General features: G+C 35.5%; 1 protein-coding gene and 1 pseudogene across 6 annotated transcripts in view; both read right to left on the bottom strand.

Moving 5' to 3' along the window:
* Window positions 1–8,559, bottom strand: part of LOC149531785 (chaperone protein dnaJ 10-like) — a 269,087-nt gene extending 260,528 nt beyond the window's left edge. For 4 of the 6 annotated variants that reach the window (XM_089809009.1, XM_089809011.1, XM_089809008.1 and 1 more), the window contains exon 1: window positions 8,106–8,559. In XM_089809009.1, the coding sequence (XP_089665135.1) occupies window positions 8,106–8,192 (87 nt within the window). In that variant the 5' untranslated portion in view covers window positions 8,193–8,559. The remainder of the gene's footprint in view (window positions 1–8,105) is intronic. The other 2 variants (XM_089809013.1, XM_089809012.1) reach the window with 2 other exon arrangements.
* Window positions 8,560–13,778: 5,219 nt separating this feature from the next.
* On the bottom strand, window positions 13,779–15,142 carry LOC149531784 (putative anion transporter 5; annotated as a pseudogene).
* Between the last annotated feature and the right edge of the window lie 1,498 nt (window positions 15,143–16,640).

Genomic DNA, 16,640 nt, shown 5'->3' with positions numbered 1-16,640 from the left:
TAAGAAATTGATAACCTTAAACAATAAATGGGGTAAAAATTAATATAAAATAGATGAGATATTTAAGACTACATTGTCGTCGTATGAGGATGTAGATATGGTATATCTTTTGTTGCTGTCTGTGAACGTTAATATAGCCTAGCACCTTACCTTCGTATGAGAACATGGATATGGTGCTGATTAGCCTTGCCATTTGCGGATGTTGATATGGCTCACTAGAGCATCCTTGATGAGAGAACGATATCTCAAAGTTACACAGGCCCTCTTGTGCCATGTAATGACACTCCATTCTCGCTTCTAGATCTTTATACTTTATTAGTTGAGTAGTGATCCCTCCTTCCTTGTTCAGTGTTGGTATGGCTTTTGTCTCTTGGGTTGTTATGCTGCCCTTGAGTCTTGCATAGTGTGTGGCATGTGTAGCCTATTTGCTTAAGTGCATGCTTTGGTTGTGGGTGGGTTACTATCTCCACAAGCATGGTAGGTTAGGCCTACAGGAACTACTTGGTAGGGAGGCATTGCTAAACTAAACTGCTTCTAGGGACTGGTAAATAGAGACGAACTTCCTCCAGCTACGAGATTTGTAGCTTGTATGCTCACTCTTTCAATTGCATAGATATTTGACGGTATATGTATTTGATGTTTGATTTAGCATTATATGCTCATGCTTTCTATTTCATGTATATTAACACAATTCACTAACCATAACTTGATATGTGTGTATCAAGTACTCCCCGAAGTGGAGCTAGACATATTTCAGTTGTATGTTTGTGCCAGCTTAGTAATTAGTTTTTTGCTTGTGTAATTCGGTTAAAAAAACCAACCGTCATCTATGACTAACTAGAGGTGTCTACGACTCTCAAGTCTAAGACTTTTTCTCTCAAACTTCAGCATTAAACATTTATTTTCCAATCATCGTCTGCACAGACCAATATTTGTGACTAGAGATTGCCATCTCTGACTCACTAGACTAAGACTTTTTTTGTCTCAATTCAGCTCACCAATCGGTGTCTCCACCAACTAGTGTCTCTCCAACCCAATCTATGCCTATTCCTAATCATCAACGTCTCCACTCAATTTGGTTTTGCTATGAGCTTTAGGAGCTAGGTTATGTTTTAGACTTTTCGGATTGGTTCTTTGAGTGTTCCCTAACAGTCCAATTTTAGCACTAGGACCATACATAAAATGTAACATTTAAGTATAAGATAAATTCTTATACTTAAGTTACATTTTATGTATATACTTTCAAGATATTTGAGAGTGTTTCAGTTTCCTAGGAGTTAAAGATTTTGGATTTTGAGGATTCCTTAGGAATTTCAGACTTGGCTAAATTTCATGAATCAGCATATTGTATTCAACATGATTTCCAATGGACGAATAATTGTAACCTTAAGCCCCTAACTCATGCACAATCGTTTGAGGGTCATTACTTATTGTACTGTTTATGCTATGGTTGGTTAGTAATGAACATGTATGTTTAACTATGTTAGGAACATTTACTTTGGGCTTAAAATGAATATCAATTATAGGGATTGAGGATGAAAATCAGTTTTCTCCTAGTGTAGCCATGAGTTCTTGCTAGCTTTGTCTCTTATTATGCATGGACGATGTTTGGATCCTTGACGAGCATTCTCAGGAAAGTGTACTCTTTGTTCCGGGTAGATAGTTGATAGAGGCTAGGGAATCTTTCGAGGTGTTAAAAAGACTTCCTCTTGTGTATGTTGACATATTATATATGTCATGTTCCTTGAGTTTCTTATCTTGTTTGGATGCTTATTTGTTGCACTTGGTTCGTCTACATTATTAGTAGGAAACTTATTATAAGAAAAAAATTATTTAGTGCATGTTTTATCCTTGTGTTTCAAGAATTCCTTAGTGGGGCATTACATATCTTTTCCTGATGCACCTTAATACCATTAGCCCCTGTCATATGTCCCAGATACAAAAAAATTGTCAATCCACCCTCACATTTGAACGCTTTACCAAACAAAGACTGCTCCTTCATGATTCTCAATAACTCATCCAAATGTTGAAGGTTCTCCTCCCAAGATTTATTGAACATCAGGACATCATCAAGGAACACCAAAATAAACTTCCACAACTATGTATTCAAGATGTGATTCATGCATGATTGGATCGAAGCAGGTGCATTAGTGAGACCAAAGGCATCATTAGGAACTCATAATGTCTGTGTGTAATGTCCCCATTTTAGCAGGGTCCTATAGCATCACTGTAACCCTCATGAGCTGACAATTTAATTCGAGGATCCTTTATCGATTGTTTCTTGGTATTGTTCCATACCAATCATGCCTTCATGGTAACTGATTCACCGGCCCAAGATGATAGTTTCTTTCATTTAATTTAAGAGTTATTAAAGTTATACTAGATGGCTTAACGGTATTCTACCTATAATATTATTGGTGTGCACATTTAGCATATTTCGGTTTGCTGGATTGTTTTTCATTGGATTTATCAATTGCAACAATAGTTCTCTCTGAGCAATGCTTGATATCATTTATCTGTTAGATATCTTTGATATATATCTGATTTCCTTTGATGCACTTTTGTCTCTCCAAAGACTTCACAAAATTGGAGCACTTTGATGTGAAAAGAATGGGGACAATATGATTCAAGTTTCAAACAAGGAAAATGATAGTCCTTCCCTCTCAAAATTACTTGTCCTCAAGCAAGTATATTCATGTTTCTAAATTGCCCCATAATATCTACTATGTTATTAATATATTAAGACCTATGCTTCTATCTTTAACTCTAGTTGTTTTAACTAATGCTTGGAAACTTACAAGATTCTTAGTATTAAGGTAAGTTTTCTCTGACTTGCATAATGGTATGGATCTCTCTCTGAATACTAACAAGGGTGTGTTTGCATCAGGGGCTTGCTGGGCTCGGAATGAATGCATCAGCTTTGTGCTAATGCAAAGTTTCATATAGTGTAGCTACGATTTCACAGATTTGCCACTGGCACCGTGATATAATTGAATTTCTTCAAAAAAAAAAATTGTTTTAAAATGCAAGTAAAATTGTTGCTGGGCCATGGGGGACAGCTAGCCATCCCCTACTAAGCAGATTTTGGAATGTTTTGAGAACATTTCCTCTTTTAAGTACTAATTGCGACAAGGTCATTTCCTTGACATTCCTAGGTCCCCAAAATGTCCCCTTTAGGAGCTAAGGATTGTGGGTCAGGGGATGTGATCCCAGGGAGCACTGCTTTATAATCTTTGTACATGCATAATACCAGTGAGTCTTCATCTTCAGTTACTACAATCTATTATGTTCTGTCCATTGTTGTGATTGTGTTCTTATCACTTGATATGCATCCCACCGGATGTGACTCGGTAGACTAGTAGAAACTTTTCTGTAATCAATACAAATTTTTTTGGCGTCATTAGGGCCACAAGTACATATTATCTCAGTGCTAGTGCAGGATATTGGATTAGGAAAAAATTTAGTAGCTATATTTTGCCATTTGGCTATTTTCTATATTTCTATCATCTGCATTTAACTGTTCTTAAGTTATTTGCAGATATCCCAGTTGTTAAAGTTTGTAGCTACGATAGAGATCTTTATCTCTCAAAATCTGGAAGTTATTACCGTTATTTTTGTCTTCAGCTGAAAAAGGACACTTAAGTTTAATTTGTAATATTAAATGTATATGACATGTGTCATTCTCATGCATTGAGGCATGAATATTCGAAGAGTTATTATTAATTATAGGAGTTATAGGAATCTCAAGAGACCTTTCAGTTATAATGTGAAGAGTCGCTCCTATTTGTTATATATTTGCATCAAGCAAAGGACATTGTACACTTAAACATTTCATTATCAATAAAGATATCTCTATGTTGTGTGGCTGGGTTTTTCCCTTCATTCTCGAAGGGTTTCCTAGGATATTTCTAGTGTTCTTTGTTTCAGTTTTGTGTCTTTCTTATTGCTGGTTATTTTCATGGATTTCTGGACTCTAGTTTTAACATGGTATCAGAGCTCAGGTTTAATAACAGCATATGTAGGAGTCTTTTTGTTTAAAGTGATATCTATTATTATCCTGGTATTGTTGAATCATCATTGAGGTGTTTCCTTTTGATAAATTTTGTCAGAGGTTGTATGTGATTTTTGCTTGTCTATGATAGATATGTTCGAACTATGCTCTTTGAGAATTTTCTGTATCGATAGATTTATTTCTTTTCATATATGTGCTTGTGTATGTTGAGGATAGGACATCGTTGAAGTCTTTTGAAGATTTATTGTCTTCCATTTTTTTTAATGTGTTGATATCCGAGTGCCTCCTTTGTCGGGAGTTATTGCAGCTGTCGTTATGAATTTATATTGTCTCCATTTCCTGTATATTTTGTATATGAAGCGTATCCACCTAGAGTTTATTGGCATCTGTGGACGTCTATTTGCATCGTGGGGTATCATTACATGAGGCATATTTGCTTGATGTGGGGTCAAATGAAAAGATTTTTCACCGGATTTCTTCCTTCAGTATACTAATCGTTCAAGGAGTTAATCCACAAGTTATCTGTTTATTGATGTCGCTCTTATTTTGTGAGACGTCTGGTTTTTTTTTTTGGTCTCTCTCATTGCCGCAAGTTCAATTTCCTTGTGCTTTGGCGTGAAGTTTGCATGCTTATTGGATGAATCGACTGGAATAATTTATATATTTTTTAGGCCCAACTATTGAATTTCCATATTTTTACACGTATTGTCTGGGTCCTGCTTTAGATGGAGGTTACACTACTAATGTCTTTATGTATTCTCCCTCCACCGCTTCTTGAAGTCGACTGATATTTCTTAGCGGTGATTTTCGAGAACCTTCAGCCAACTCGTCATTTGTAACATTCTGCATGATGTATATCATATTCAATGACTATTAAATATTGTTTTCTTCTGAACGGACGGAACCGTTACCGCTGCCAGGGATTCAAGTTACTATTTGTCATTGCATTCGTCAAGCCTTGGACAGTTAATATAATCAGATAAAAGCTTTGTGCGTGTTGAATGATTTTTTTTGTTACTAGACGAATAATATGTTCTTTGTTATGGACGGCAATTATTTGAGAGGTTTGTGCAGAGGGTTGCAACGCATCCGAGAAGCTCAAGCGGTGTGAAATCAAGAAATGAAATGCCATCGCTCTCTGGGCATGGGACATTATTGTTGACAATTGTGCTATTTGCAGAAACCACATCATGGACCTCTGCATTGAGTGTCAAGCAAATCAAGCTAGTGCAACCAGCGAAGAATGTACTATTGCATGGGGTCACCAAAAGTCTTGGATTCATTCATTTCCGGAGGCGCTCTGTGCAAAAGGGTTTCCTTCTATCCTAAGGTTGGAGTGTTGTGTATTGAGAAAATTGAAAGAATAGGAGATTGTTGTTGCTGTAGCAAAGAAAGAGCTTATGGGTCTTGAAGCCTCGAGGATGATTTCTGAAAGATTTAAGTGTTGTTCAACTCATGTTGTAGAAGATGTATCAACATACAAACAATGGAGAGATTCGTTTACATGAGTGTGCTCTACTCTGAGGAGAAAGACACAAAGATCAACTTTAAAATATCAAGAGATAAGTTTTTCATCTCAAGGTAAAAATTAATTTCTAATTTATGTGCTAGTTGTCATTGAGAATGGTTTATGCTGGTTTGATTTTTTAGGATGAAGCAATAAAATGAAAATTTTCTTTGCATCCATAGGTTAACGTTTTAGCTTGAGAGGAGAATTTTTAATGATCAAAATAAATTAAGTTGATCTAATCTCTCTTAGCTCCAGGATCTTTTAGCTTCAGAAGGAGCCTTCATAATTTAAGAGGGAGTGTTTATGGAACCCCAATCATTCTCATATATGCTTGTGGCATTTATAAAATTTGAGACTCAACTGGAATCAAGTCTTAGTTTGTTATTGTCTACTTTATTCTTGTGTAAATAAATGAGATTGTAAGATCAACTATGATAACTCTTTCACTATGTGATAGTGAATATCATGTTGAGAGAGTCCATGATGTCATCACATTGAGAGATTCCGTGATGGGAGTTAGATGTCATGTTAAGAGATTCCATGACAGTTCACGTTGAGAGAGTTCGTGAACAAAGGCTTAGTTGTGAGTCTTGCAAGCTTTTCATGTTGAATGATTCCATGAATATGATTGATTGTTACAGATTTTCATGTTGAATGATTCCATGAATATGATTGATTGTTACAGGGTTTCATGTTGAGTGATTCCATGAATATGATTGATTGTTGAATGATTCCATGAATATAATTGATTGTTACAAGGTTTCATGTTGAGTGATTCTATGAATATGATTGATTGTTTCATGTTCTCATAGGATATATGGGATGAGAATTTATCATTGACATTTTTTTGGTTGCAGCTTTATGTGACTATTGAGCTAAAGATCTCTCTCTTGCTAAGAGGGAGTGTTAAAGTTTGTAGCTACAATAGAGATCTTTACCTCTCAAAATCTGGACATTATTACCATTATTTTTATCTTCAGCTGAAAAAGGACACTTAAGTTTAATTTGTAATATTAAATGTATATGACATGTGTCATTCTCATGCATTGAGGCATGAATATTCGAAGAGTTATTATTAATTATAGGAGTTATAGGAATCTCAAGAGACCTTTCAGTTATAATGTGAAGAGTCGCTCCTATTTGTTATATATTTGCATCAAGCAAAGGACATTGTACACTTGAACATTTCATTATCAATAAAGATATTTTTGTGTCGTGTGGCTGGGTTTTTCTCTTCATTCTCGAATGGTTTCCCAGGATATTTCTAGTGTTCTTTGTTTCAGTTTTGTCTCTTTCTTATTGCTAGTTATTTTCATGGATTTCTGGGCTCTAGTTTTAACACCAGTCACCCATAATTTATGGATTTTCTCTTTTCTCAAGAGAAAAATTTTCGTTCGCTTTAAAATTTCAATTGTTTCAGTTAGACACATAATATATCATTGTTGACAACAATTTGGGCCCTAATTATCCCAATATACTATGGCTTTTTTTCATTTTCTACTATATTAATAGAAACTTTTAGTTTTTGAATTGTAAAATTAATGGTATGTGGAAAAAACTGGCATCCACTCTAAACTATGATTTTTATTATGAAAAATAATGTCTATGAAATTATGCTGTTCTTTGACAAATTGGCCAAGAGTTCTAGAGATTTCAAGAAGACATTCTTAAGTTATGCCCTGACATGAACCCAGATTCCAATTTGAGCCATCTTTGCAGTAAGTAAACTCACTTACTACCAGACCAGAGCTCCATGGACAAGACCTTTCTGCATTGTCCTTCACCGGGCTGATTGATGCCTGAGAAGTTTCAAACTTGCAACTGTGTGACCTTATCTGGCCAATATCAAATCAGTAAACCTCATGTTCAATTGAAATTCTTTGAACAATCAAATACCTATAGATGTAAAACCTTTGCTTACACAGTAAATGCAAGCTGGAATTATGAGGCCAACATGCAGTCATTATTATTTTCTATATCTAGAGATCGACCTGCATGGCAGCAAGAATGTCTAATCTCATTCCTAGATACTGCAAGTGAATTTTCTATTTCTCTCTTATTTTCTGTCTCCTGTTTTAAAGATACGGGAGATAAGTCAGGTTGACCCCGCCAGGTGATCTAGAGTGAGCTACCAACCTTTCACAGGCTTGAGCTCTCCTAGTGTCTACGTATTTCCAGTATTACTAATATAGTTGGCCGTTTCCATGTTATGACTTTTGGGCATTCTCTAGATTGCAGTAATCAGCAACATAACTGTCCAAATTTAAGCTGTTTAAGACTGCAGGGAGATGACCCCTATAATACTCCTTTCCAGATAAAAACTCTCGTCTTCTTTCTTGAGCACATAATATGCCTATTAATTGATGTCTATTGCAATCCCTAGACCACAAAATAATCCCCTTCTTACCCATATGGTAAAACACAAATAACATCATAAGAGCTGTAGGAATTCTCCTCCACGCTTTTAAATTGAAATTGTAGCAAATGCAATTGGTGATAAAAAAGTGTTTCAAATCTTTAAAATGTGCGGGTTTCAAGTTTTTGCATGCATTGAGATTAAAAATGTCCGTAGAATTCCCTCACCTTCATATAATAAGCCTTTCTAATCTCTGCATCCGTGGCCTTGGAACTGACTCCGAGGGCTTCGTAAAACTCCAATTCCTTTACCATTTTAGCTCCCTTCGGGATCGATCCTCTGACCTATTGCATCAATGTGGGTGAACTGAAGACCTGTTGACTATATTCAACGGCCTGAAGGATAGGAGCAGGTGCAGAGGATTGCAAAATTGCTCGACGAAATAAAAGCTAAAGGAGATCTGCAAGATTTTACCAAAGTTCGTCATGATTACAGACAACGAGGATGTCTGATCAAACTTTTGCTTTCCAACCCGAAAAAGGCACGTTTGGCTGGACACCCACACTGTTTATCATAGAAAACACTACGTTGGCATATTCAGATATTTGAATTTAAAAATGCGTAGACGTTTCTGCGGTTTGCCTTTGGAGGAAGGAGCTTTGGAAGTATACATGATTGTTCATAAGAACTTTGATGGATACTTTTTTACGCTTTTTGATGAGAATGAACGGAAAAAAGCAATTTTAATAACGTTCACTAATCAACACTAAAGTATAACCAACAATTTATTTTCTTTTTCTTTTTCCTTTTTGATGTATAGTCCTCTATTAGTAAAATATTGAAATCATATATTTACTAGCACTTGCACCAGAAGAAGGTGCAAGGGATATGCCGATAGGTCGTAGTTATAAAAGCAATATTACGAGAAATGTAATATTGTGGAAGGGTGGTTTGTACCATTCAAATTGATTCCAATATTCAAAGAAATGTTATATTGTGGAACGGTGGCTTGTACCATTCAAATTGATTCCAACACAGCAGAAAATGTTGTATTTGCAAACACAAGCAAAATAAATATAAGAGAAACTAAGCTCATAACTTGACACGCATTGAGAGAAAACTAGTAAGAGTTGTTGAGATTGGATGAGGTTCTTTCTTCAATAGAAGAAGGTACAAAATCAAGTTCATTATCTCTACTAGTTGAAAATCACGACTACACAACATCTTTAAGTAGCATTAAAAGACTCCATAATCCAAAAAGAAATAATACTAATTATAGTAAATCAAATTTATAAAATTATGATAAAACACTAATTTATTTTAGAATAATCATAAATTATTGTAGCAAAATTAAAATATTATTTGATCTTATGCTAAGGAATATTACTTTTAAATTTTCATACAAATGAATATTCTTTACCAATTTTAAATTTGTTAAAAAATATTAGAAATTATTATTTCAATTATCCTTATAATTTTTTGAAGTCATTCTCATTAAATCTTAGAATATAAATCCATTTGATCGACAAATCAGCAAATCGTTGTGGGATGGGTTGTAGTGCTTATATTATTTGTTTTATCCCATAGATTTTAGCTTTTGCTTTAGCTTTCCAGACCTCCTTACCCAACCATACTCACCCCAGCCACAACTTCTTCATTCTTTGACATGTTTGACATGAAGCAAGGAGTCATGACTAGGGATGGAGCACTAAAAAGTTTCAGGAGTTTAATTAGTGGGAAGACCTTGTCTATGCAAACTTATATGTGCTGATGACCCATAATATGTTTATGGAAAACAGACAAAATTGCCATTTGGATTGCATGTGTGGAGAGAGTAGAGACATAGATGTGTGGGTTATGAGGGGTCCATCATTGACTTGTAAAGTGTCAATGATGGAGGAGGAGAGAGTAGATTGAATCTCAATCCCATAGGATGCTTGTTTCCACATAAACTTATGAGATGACTATTCAACCATATCCCACTAGTAGTTTGCTTCAAGTGGCATGGACTAGTAATCCCCTACCACAAAAAAAAATGGACAAAAATGGTAGCACATAGAACTTGGCCTCATTTCTATAAGGATCCAACTTATGTGTGTTGTTCTCCATTGAACCCTTCTTTTCATTGCCCCATGTCTCATTCAGGACATGAACTATTCTTTTTGTTAAGGATGTATATATCTTGTGTATTCACATCATTCATGGGGGGAATGGTCTCTCCAAATATAACCCCTCTACTACTTCCAGATGACTTTTTCTCCCCATTAATTTCTTCATTTCCCAACATGAAGTGCTAGTGCTTCTACTTTTGCAAAATTCATTTCAAATTCTTTCCACTCACTACAAAATCCCAACTAGAGGAGCATGGGAAATGCAAAAGAGAATATAGTGTGCAAAAAAGATAGATGAAGGTAGAGGAGCAAGGGATTGAAGAAAATGATCGATCAAAGTAAATGATAGAGTTAATGTGTGTATGACTAAGAAAAGTACGTATGTCAAATGTAATTAATGCTACGAACTAATGTGTATGGTGACTTGCAGGAGCTGAAATTGCAGTTATTGTTGTGATCTAATTGGATACGACCCTTCTACTTTAAGATTTGATGGTGATATATATCACAACAAGAGACTCAATTCGTCGAAGTTCTTGGCTAAAGAAGTCATATTTTGAAATGGGACAAAGTGAAGATGAAGATAGAGGAGGGAAGGAAGGAGTGAAATAATAGTGGTTGAGAGAGATAGAGATAGAAGATAAATATAGTGAAGAAGTTGTAGGTAGAGAATGAATGAACACTTTACTCAAAAAGGTAAAACACTTGGACTTTGGAAGAGGTCAGTCATCCTAGTACTATTTGAGATGTGTACAACTTATTCAAATGTTTTTATGGAAGAGATGACATGTTATGTAATTCAACATAGAAAGGAAAATATTTGACCATGTGCAACTCAACAAACAGATGAAATGAAATTTGTGACTATATATTACTATATTTAGATACTTGAAACAATTGATTATGAGTAAGTGCAACTGGCAAGAATAGAGTCATTGTTCACAAATTGTCATCGTCCTTCATACCTACATGCCAAAATAGGAGCTTTCCATTTAGCATGTCAGCTTAGATAGGGTGAGGGAATGATGGCAAAGTCTTTGAGACTATATATCATCAAGGCATTTTGACAATGGTTAAACTTATAGCCTTATCTACTTGTCTTTAATGCACCAAGTATTGTGTCACGTATGTCATCTTATCTTCCATGTTTCTACATTATAGATAGAGAGATAGAGGGTTTATCTAGAGAGGTAAAAGAGAGAGAAAGATATATTAAATATATTTAGTATTGTTTTATTTGTGATATAAGGAAACCCTTCACTTTAATAAGCTCCTAATTACAAGTTCTGGAATCTAGCAACCATAAGAAATAAGAAATGTGAACAATTAGTACGTGTCAAACCATTCTTTGTTGAACTGATCTATTCCTTCCACATCTCGATGCAATTTCCCTTATGTGTCTCATTGAACTTCTCTATTCATGTTCCATATCTACCTTTCCTATATCACCATTTTTGTGTGAAAGAGGAATTAAAGGAAAAATAAATTTGCAAAGCTCGCAGAGGGCAATAATGGGGACTGTATCATTGAGGTGCCTCAATATTGCTACCTTTGCTTGATTTTTTCCTCAAATGTGGTTGTGTAGTGGAAGTGGAGGATGGTTCATTTGGTAGAGGGACAATTGGAAGAGATATGGAGTGGGGGAAAAGTCATTCCTCTACCCCACATGCAAATGTCTCATCTTCTAAACAGGCTCAAGTTCCAATTTCACAAGCAAAGCTCGCACAAGTTGAGGCAGAAACACCTTTGAATGCAGTTGTAAATCCAACTTTGAAGAAGGTAGAGCTCCTTGCTTTTGATTCACTACTCTATTTTTATTGAAGCTGTTAAGAGAAAGCTACTGACCCTCATTAATGACTACATTCTTGTTCATAAGTAGTAAATACGGAATTAGGGGCTACCATATGCATATATACTATAATAGTTGGTGTACATGGCTCATTTTCAATAGAGCTCTCTGCTAATCATCAACATTTAATGACTTTCTATCTATAAAACATTAGCTTCCAGTTTCATATCTACTGAACAAAATGATGCCGACTGTCCTCAGATTTATAAACCTTTTGATGCCAATATATGATTATACATCTCATAAATCTAACCCTGATGCAATTATGTACGTGTTTCATCTTTTAACTTGACATTTTAGATTCCTAGAATATCTAAATTCATGTATTTTCATTGGAGTGAATTGGGACCTTGATGATTTTTCTTTTTCTATTGCATTCCTTCATTTATTTCTCTCTTACAGGATGCATGCCTTATTTAAAGCTTGGTCTTAAACATTACTTGCAGAAACAAATAACCCTCTTTTAACCAACGTCCTCAATTTTTCTTTAATACTTGGAAGCCTTCATTAGATGCCATATTATGCAAATAATGCAAGCCTTAGGTGCTAGTAATGAAACTATAGAATGGACTCTATAGTTTGTTCCTGATTGAAATTATTTGCCTCACTGCTTGTAAAACTGCTAATTATAATTATTATATTTCTATAAATTTAGTAATTTAGAAATTGAGTAAGCAAAGAATGAACTTAATTAAGAAATTGAATGAATTAGAAATGATAGCAATTGGAACATGGACTAACATATGCTCTTACCCACCCTAGATACCTTAACTTCTACTAAATCAATTTGATGAGATTGTTTAAAAGAAGAAGAATATTAAAAATTAAAATTAAAAAAATAATTTATTTAACAATAAAAGTGGATTACCTAAGTATAGGCTATCTCTATCAAAATTGAATAGTAACGAGATAAATAAAACAAAATAAACATCTCAACTATAAGTCATCCTTTGATTAGTGATTTTGACCGTCACAACCACCCAAATGTCCAACTTGATTCAATTTTGCTTCTTAAAATACAAATGATCATAGGAAAAAATCTAAGGTACAAAAAATGAATTTTTCACCAGTAGATAAATGTTCACATTAGATACATTGAATTCCCCCCATCCATGTTGATAATAAGTAATTCTCTTCCTAGATTTTAAACAATGTGAGAATTTTTTTTGCATTAACTTTGGTATCAGGCAAACTGAATCAAACAACTGATCCATCATCAGAAAGAATTAATAAATATGCTCTTACCCACCCTAGATACCTTAACTTCTACTAAATCAATTTGATGAGATTGTTTAAAAGAAGAAGAATATATACAAAAAAATTTAAAAATTTATTTATTTAACAATAAAAGTGGATTACCTAAGTATAGGCTATCTCTATCAGAATTGAATAGTAACAAGACAAATAAAATAATATAAACATCTCAACTATAAGTCATCCTTTGATTAGTGATTTTGACCGTCATAACCACCCAAATGTCCAACTTGATTTAGTTTTGCTTCTTAAAATACAAATGATCATAGGAAAATGAAAAATTTGAGGTACAAAAAATGAATTTTTCACCAGTAGATAAATGTTAACATCAGATACATTGAATTCCCCCCATCCATGCTAATAATAAGTAATTCTCTTCCTAGATTTTAACAATGTGAGAATTTTTTTCACATTAACTTTGGTATTAGGCAAACTGAATTAGACAACTAATCCATCATCAGAAAGAACTGATAAATGTGAGATTTTTTTTTTCTTTGCATCAGATTTGGTATCAGACTAACTGAATCAAACAACTGATCCATCATCAGAAAGAGATGATAAATGTTCCCAATTTAGAGAGAACTGATAAAAAATTCCTCCCCTTGTACCAAACATTAAAAACATGGCCGAGAACTAATCAGAAATTCTCTCTCCCATATACCAAAAACTATGATAATGGTCGAGAACTAATCAAAAACTATCTCCCCTATTGCAAACACCAAGAATATGGCCGCACCACAATTGCAAAGGAATGTTAGAATGTAAAAGATCTTCGTCCAACTATTTGGATTTGAGAGATCCATATGGGTAGCTTTAGCCAATTCAAGAATCAAACCAGTCAAGCTCACACCAACAATTCCAACCATGGTACTAGCAGTATTAGAAATCCCCATTACAATCCCCACATAACGAGGAGCAACATCTAAGTGATTAACAACAAAACTCGCCCTTCCAAGCACAAGAGATCCAAAGCACACTGAAGAACACATCACATCTCCCCAAGAACTTCTCAAAGTGGGAATCATCACCAAAGCACAAGCAGGAACAAGAAATCCTCTAGTGTTGAGCCATTTTCTCATATGTGTCATAGAAATTTTCCTTTTGGTAATCATATGATCAACAATCACTCCACCAACATTGGAAAACACAAACATGTTCAAATAGGGTAGCATCTTAGAAGAACCCATGTTGTGAAGGCTCAGATGAAGGCCCATTTCAAAGTAGGTAGGAAGCCAGTTCATCAAAACATAAAGAGCATAATCAAATGTGAAATTGTTCAGAACAAGAGCCCAAATGTGAAGACTAAGAGATCTTTCCATGGAATGGAAACACGAATTTTCTAAGAACTACTCACATTTTCAATTGCAAAACCATTTATGTGATTCTTGTCTCCTTTTAGAGGCAGAAAACCCAAATCACTAGATTTCCCAAACCCTAATGAGGAAGCTTTTGGATGATCTAAGCGAGGAGGATCAGTAGCACAAACAAACCAAACAAGTGCCCAAATGGCACCCATGGCCACTTCCACCCAAAAAACTACCCTAGGTCCTCTAAGCTAAACAATCCCAGGCAAAACAAGCATTCCTGCCACGGCCCCAAAATACATTCCCGATGTAGTCAGAGAAACAAATCTTGACTTTTCATGGGGAGGAACCCATTGGGCCAAAATGGTATGAATTGAAGGAAAAATGAAACCTTGAGCTACACCTACAAGAAGACGAGCAATTACCAGTGTTTTAACCTAGCACAGTTGTTGTTGTCAATGAACAGACCATGAATGAAAGAAGAAGAACCCTTCTTTCCCCTATTCTTTGTGTAGCCCAACCTCTAGGAACCTGTGAAAGGGCATAGCTGTAGAAGAATGTAGATAAGATTAAGCCCTTTGTGGGCTGGTTTATACTAGTTGCATCTGCAGCTATTGTATATGTAATGGAGAACCCTACTCTTTCAATGTAGCACACACACAGGTGCAAGCAAATGTCAATCCAAAAATCAAATGTCGTGTAGCTAACCTTATCCCCATTGCTCAGCACCCACTTTTCTGAATCTATGAGATTATCCAGCTCTATCCACCATTTTCAGATAAGTAGTACAAATTATGTGAGAGTTGTTGAAGATTGCAGATATATAATAAATGGAGATTAGATATGATTCTTGCAATTAAAGATTTGATGTACAACTTACTGCAAACCATGATCGACAAACAGTTTATGGGTAACTAGTTTTCAATGTGAGACAAATTTCGATTGCATGCAATCCCAATGGGAAAGCCTATTGGCTAATAAAAAGTCATTCTATATTAATAAAATATTAAAATTACATATTTATAAAAATAAGCAATCTTAGGCTGCAAGAGTAGTGTCAGTCGAGGGAGGAGGATCCTCGTAATCATCAAAACCTCATACATCAACAAGATTAATGGGTTGGTTGGGTAAGGACCACCCATCAACATTATCTTCTTTTTCTTTTTCTTTGTTCTCTTCAATCCTAGGAGACGAAGTAGCTAGAACCAAGCAAGGAAAGGACCAATTGGAAGAAGTGACCTCAGGCCACAAAGAACCACCACCAGGATTGACCCAACTAGTAGCAACAAGAGCAGCAGGAGCAAGACTGGGGACTAGCTAGAGTTACATCGTGGTGGAGAAGTTGAGTGGTGACACCAACCATCATTCCCACCATCAAGTGACCGATGAGGAGCCTGTGACCGAGGTGTTTGAGAGCAATGGGCAGAAGAACTACGGCCCAAGTGACAGTCATGGGGAAGAGTGTGGTCAACAAAGCTAGAATGTGGCAGAACTATAGCCACCATACAAGGTGTGTTCCTCGAGTGGTTAAGAAGCTCTTGCAGGTGGGCCTCATCAAGAGCCACCTTATTGGCCTGTACTTGAATCTATATCATTACATTGTTACATATGCATGCTTTAGTATATATAAAAACATTTATATCTAGAAAGTTGTGAGTGAGAAGAACATCATTCCTATCCTTCCAAGGAGTGAAAAAAAATCCATTCTAAAAGCATGCATAATCTCTCAATAAGATCACATGCCAAGAAAATAGCTCTAGTCTGAAAGGCTTGAAAAAAATATGAATCTAGAGCCAATATTGTTGTACTATACACCATGAACCAAAAAATATGCAAGAAATACTCAGGTTGCCCAGAAAAAGGACAATGAGGGTTGGGAATCCTCAAGTGCTTGAGCTGAGGATCTAGAGGCAATCCCTAGAACAAAACACACCAAGAAAAGTGTGCAATCTTCAACTTAGTGATGTCATTCCAAATAGTATTAAACTTGTATCTCCAGTTCTACTGCAAAGAGTGGAGGTGCCAACATTGGTTGAGAGTATCAACCATAGGCAGGTGTGGCACCAGCCAAAGGTATCTCATCTTGGGCTTGTAATTAACAAGAGGAGTGCATGGATACCACTTTCAGTCCTTCCACCATGGCTTGATTGGTTGAATACCTAGCTTGTGGAACATATGAGGAGGCAAAGCAAAGACCAATAGGTCAAAAGTCTGACAATCTAGATAGGTGAAGCAAAACTGGAC

The sequence above is a fragment of the Cupressus sempervirens genome, chromosome 11 (assembly GCF_028749045.1).
Source record: "Cupressus sempervirens isolate cs-2001-9-10 chromosome 11, ASM2874904v1, whole genome shotgun sequence".
NCBI classification, from domain to species: Eukaryota; Viridiplantae; Streptophyta; class Pinopsida; order Cupressales; family Cupressaceae; genus Cupressus; species Cupressus sempervirens.
This window is presented reverse-complemented; position numbering and strand designations above follow the sequence as displayed.